The sequence below is a fragment of the Cebus imitator genome, unplaced genomic scaffold, assembly GCF_001604975.1.
Source record: "Cebus imitator isolate Cc_AM_T3 unplaced genomic scaffold, Cebus_imitator-1.0 Scaffold316, whole genome shotgun sequence".
NCBI lineage: Eukaryota > Metazoa > Chordata > Mammalia > Primates > Cebidae > Cebus > Cebus imitator.
In genome coordinates, this window is record NW_016107631.1 from 2,533,500 (window position 1) to 2,538,304 (window position 4,805).

The 4,805-nt window shown below is 45.3% G+C and overlaps 2 protein-coding genes across 3 annotated transcripts in view; both read left to right on the plus strand.

Moving 5' to 3' along the window:
• LOC119467663 (zinc finger protein 880-like) overlaps positions 1-4,805 on the plus strand; it is a 116,330-nt gene that overhangs the window by 30,438 nt on the left and 81,087 nt on the right. The gene's annotated exons all lie outside the window — the stretch shown is intronic.
• The window catches only part of ZNF480 (zinc finger protein 480), a 22,641-nt gene that overhangs the window by 8,096 nt on the left and 9,740 nt on the right, over positions 1-4,805 (plus strand). Inside the window, exons 3-4 of one of the 2 annotated variants that reach the window (XM_017503901.2) lie at positions 1,839-1,965; positions 3,007-3,135. In XM_017503901.2, the coding sequence (XP_017359390.2) occupies positions 1,839-1,965; positions 3,007-3,135 (256 nt within the window). The remainder of the gene's footprint in view (positions 1-1,838; positions 1,966-3,006; positions 3,136-4,805) is intronic. The other variant, XM_017503899.2, reaches the window with a different exon arrangement.

A 4,805-nucleotide genomic window follows, 5' to 3' on the forward strand; every position in this document is an offset into this window, starting at 1 on the left:
CAACCTCCGCCTCCTGGGTTCAGGCAATTCTCCTGCCTCAGCCTCCTGAGTAGCTGGGATTACAGGCACGTGCCACCATGCCCAGCTAATTTTTTTTTTTGTAGTTTTAGTAGAGACGGGGTTTTACCATGTTGACCAGGATGGTCTTGATCTCTTGACCTCGTGATCCACCTGCCTCGGCCTCCCAAAGTGCTGGGATTACAGGCGTGAGCCACCGTGCCTGGCCTATATATTTTTTTCACAGTTGAAATTACACTGAAATATTTTCCATGACCACAGAAATTGTGCTACACCATTGTATTAATGAGTCGATGGCTGTGAATAATAACATTTATGGGATACATGTGGGTACTCACATATAATAACCTTTTATGCAGGTCCATGATTTTATCCCTGAACCTGTTTTAACTTTTTTCAATTAGGTAATTGTCAATTTACTTTTGATGCTGATTTGGTCATTGTTTGATGCTTCAGGTTTGGTTCTAATGCTCGGACACCTGGGATCGGTGCTCACTCTGCCGTTTTTAGCCCTTACACCTGGGGCGAGTTTCTTAGACTATCTGTGACACAGTTGTCTTCTCAGTAAGACACAGCTCTTTCTTTCATGGGCTTTTGCTGTCTTAGTACATTTAAAGCATTTAGAATAGTACCTATCACATAAGTGTTTAAAAGCGTCACTCATTGTTATTGTTATCATCACAGTTTTATAATTCCCTTTTTTTTTTTTGAGAAAGTCTCGCTCTGTAGCCCAGGCTGGAGTGCAGTGGCGTGATGTCAGCTCACTGCAACCTCCCCCTCCCGGGTTCAAGCGATTCTACTGCCTCAGCCTCCTGAGAAGCTGGGATTACAGGCACCCACCAGCACACCTGGCTGATTTTTATATTTTTAGTAGAGACGGGGTATCGCCACATTGACCAGGCTGGTCTTGAACTCTTGACCTCGGGTGATCTGCCTCCCTCGGCCTCCCAAAGTGCTGGGATTATAGGCGTGAGCCACTGCACCTGACTTACAATTCTTTTTTTTGTTACAGCCACTGCGGATATTGTCATCTCTGAAGATGCCACTTGTATTGGCGTGTCGAAAATAATATCTGTTGCTTCTGTACAGATTGTAGAGAAAACTGTGGGTTTTTTATTTGTATTTCTTTGTTGTTCTTTTCTTTGAGAAGGAGTCTTCCTCTGTCGCCAGGCTGGAGTGCACTTGCATGATCTCAGCTCATTACAACCTCCGCCTCCTGGGTTCAAGTGATTCCCCTGCTTCAGCCTCCCAAGTAGCTGAGACTACGGGCATGAGCCACCACACCCGGCCTCTTATTTTTGTTTCTTAAATGCCCACACTATGAGTATCTATATTGATTTTTAAAATATAACTTATTATGGAAAAGTATAATAAACCACAATTAAAAGGCTGGGGGTGGTGGCTCATGTCTGTAATCCCAGCAGTTAGGGAGACTGAGATGTGTGGACCAGTTGAGATCAGTAGTTCGAGACCAGCCTGGCCAGCGTGGCGAAATTCTGTCTCTACTAAAAATACAAAAATCAGCCGGGTGTGATTGTGCACACCTATAATCCCAACTACCTGGGAGGCTCAGGCACGAGAATTGATTGAACCCAGGAGGTGGAGGTTGGAGTGAGCCAAGATGGCACCACTGCACTCCAGCCTAGGCGACAGAGCAAGACTCTGTCTCAAGAAAAGAAAAAAACACATTATAGACACAGCTACATCACAAATACCTTAACTTCACTTCAATCGAGTTAATCTTTCCAACTCTCTTCTCATTTTGAGTGAAGACAAATTCCCTTTCCATATCCTGTTGGTAAAACGTGTCTTCATTTTAGGGACACTTGACATTCACGGATGTGGCCATAGAATTTTCTCAGGAGGAGTGGAAATGCCTGGACCCTGCGCAGAGGGCTTTGTACAAGGATGTGATGCTGGAGAACTACAGGAACCTGGTCTCCCTGGGTGAGGATCTTGCCCCTGCAGAAGCGGGGATCTGCCCTCGGTTTCTTGGCACTGTCCCTTGAGTGCCTCCTGGGAGCCTCTGTATTACTTGACTGAGATTAAAACCTTGTTGACTGGGGAAGGGTATGGTGGCTCACGCCTATAATCCCAGCCCTTTGGGAGGCTGAGGCAGGCTGATCACCTGAGGTCAGGAGTTTGAGATGAGCCTGGCCAACATGGTGAAACCCCGTCCCCACTAAAAATACAAACATTAGCCAGGTGCGGTGGTGGGTTCCTGTAATCCCAGCCACTGGGGAGGCTGAGGCAGGAGAATCTCTTGAACCCGGGAGTTGGAGGTTGCAATGAGCCAAGATCACACCACTGCACTCCAGCCTGGGCAATAAAAGCAAAACTCCATCTTAAAAAAAAAAAAAAAAAAAAAAACCTTGTAGACTCAAAAATGAAAAGCTCCATAGTGTTTTCTGGAGTTGAAATGTCCCTTTTCTTCAGATACTCTGTCCCCTTCAGTATACATCATTGTGGGTTACCAGGGCTGAAGTATGCATAAAACCTTTCTTGTTTGCTTTTGAAATTGAGTCTTGCTTTGCTGCCCAGGCTGGAGGTCATTGATGTGCTCTTGGCTCACTTGAGCCTCAGCCTGCGTCTGCCACCATGCCTGGCTAATTTTTGTATTTTTCATTTTTACAGTGTTGGCCAGGCTGGTCTCAAACCCCTGGGCTCAAGCAGTCCACCCTCATCAGCCTCCCAAGGTGCTGGGATTACAGGCTTGAGCCACCACACCCAGCTTCATAAAACGTTATGGCAAACTTTTAAGATGCCCACGTCCCTGTTTTCTACTCCTGGGCTTTATACTCAGGAGTTCTTGGAAGGGAGCTCGATGTCTGCATGTTACAGTATTCCCTAAGCGTCCAGAAGGAGGCAGTCTGTGGGTGATTTCGTGAAACATTATTGATTCATTTGTGATAGCCTCCCCACTACCTAGACAGAGGGCTTGGATTTTGGAGGTGCCACAGTACAGTTTGATTCTTTTTTTACAAACAGGAATCTCTCTTCCTGACCTGAATATTAACTCCATGTTGGAACAAAGGAGGGAGCTCTGGTCTGGTGAGAGTGAAGTGAAAATAGCAAAAAGTTCAGACAGGAGGGAATGCATCAAAGTTGTAAACAGAGGTAAGAGCTCAGATGGGCAGGGTGGAAGCCACGCTGTTGTTTGGGCTTTTTTGTTTTGTCTTGTTTGGGTTTTTTGTTTTTATTTTCGTGTTTGTCTTGTTTTTGAGACAGAGTGTCACTCTGTCATGAAACAGAGCCTGGGAGACAGAGCAAGACTTGGTCTGAAATATACATATATATTTTTTTGACTGGAGATTTTATTTTTTCTTTCTTTTTCTTCTATGTATTCACTTATTTGAGATGGAATCTCACTCTGTTGCCGAGGCTGGAGTGCGGTGGAGCGATCTCAGCTCACTGTAATCTCCACGCCCCGTCCCCCCCACCGCCCCGGGTTCAAGGGATTCTGCTGCCTCAGCCTCCCAGGTATCTGCAATTTCAGGCACCTGCCACCATGCCTGGCTAATGTTTTTTGTATTTTTAGTAGAGATGGGGTTTCACCATGTTGTCCAGGCTGGTCTCAAACTCCTGACATTAAGTGATCCACCTGCCTCGGCCTCCCAAAGTGCTGGGATTATAGGCTTGAGCCACTGTACCCAGCCTCTTTTTATTTTGCAGCTACAGGAATCTGGCCATGTTGCCCATGTTGATTTTGAATCCCTGGGCTCAAGTAATCCTCCTGCCTCAGCCTCCAAAATTACTCTTGATTACAGGCATGAGCCACCATGCCTGATCTTAATTTTTGTTTTGAATTTAGATTTAATTGGTTGCCAGGAATATTTAACTCATTTCCCCCACAATTTCACTCTCTCCCCTCCCTGCTTCCTTTCTGTTTGTATGAATTTCAGTATTTTGGATACTCAAGTGGAATCATACAATATTTATCTTGTTATGACTGGCTTATCTCACTTAGTGTACTGTCTTTCAGGTTCATCTATTTTGTAGCACATTTAAAAATTGTATATTCTTTTAGGACTGAATAATGTTTTTCTCTTGTCTGTACCACAGTTTATTTAACTGTCCATCCGCTGGTGGACACATGCATTACGTCTACCTGTTTATTATTTTGAATAATGCTGCTATGAACATGCGTTTTGTTTTCTTTTGTTTTTTGAGATGGAGTCTCACTCTGTCACCCAGGCTGGAGTACAGTGGTGTAATCTTGGCTCACTGCAACTTCTGCTTCCCAGGTTCAAGCAATTCTCCTGCCTCAGCCTCCTGAGTAGCTGGGACTATAGACGCATGCCACTATGCCGAGATAATTTTTGTATTTTTAGTAGAGGTGGGGCTTCACCATGTTGGCCAGACTGGTCTCAAACTCCTGACCTCGTGATCCACCTGCCTCGGCCTCCCAAAGTGCTGGGATTACAGTTGTGAGCCACAGAGTTCAGCCTTGAGCATGGGTTTTTAAGTATCTCTTCAAGATGATGTCTTCATTTTTAAAAAATTTATATTATTTTTGTTTTTTTGTTTTTTCGAGACACACTCTTGTCTCCCAGGCTGGAGTACAATGGCTCCATCTCAGCTCACTGCAGCCTCTCCCTCCCAGATTCAAGCAATTCTCCTGCCTCGGCCTCCAGAGCCACTGGGATTACAGGTGTGTGCCACCATGCCTGGCTAATTTTTATATTATTAGTGGAGACAGGGTTTCACCATGTTGGCCAGGCTGTTCTTGAACTCCTGATCTCAGGTGATCCGCCTGCCTCGGCCTCCCAGAGTGCTGGGATTACAGG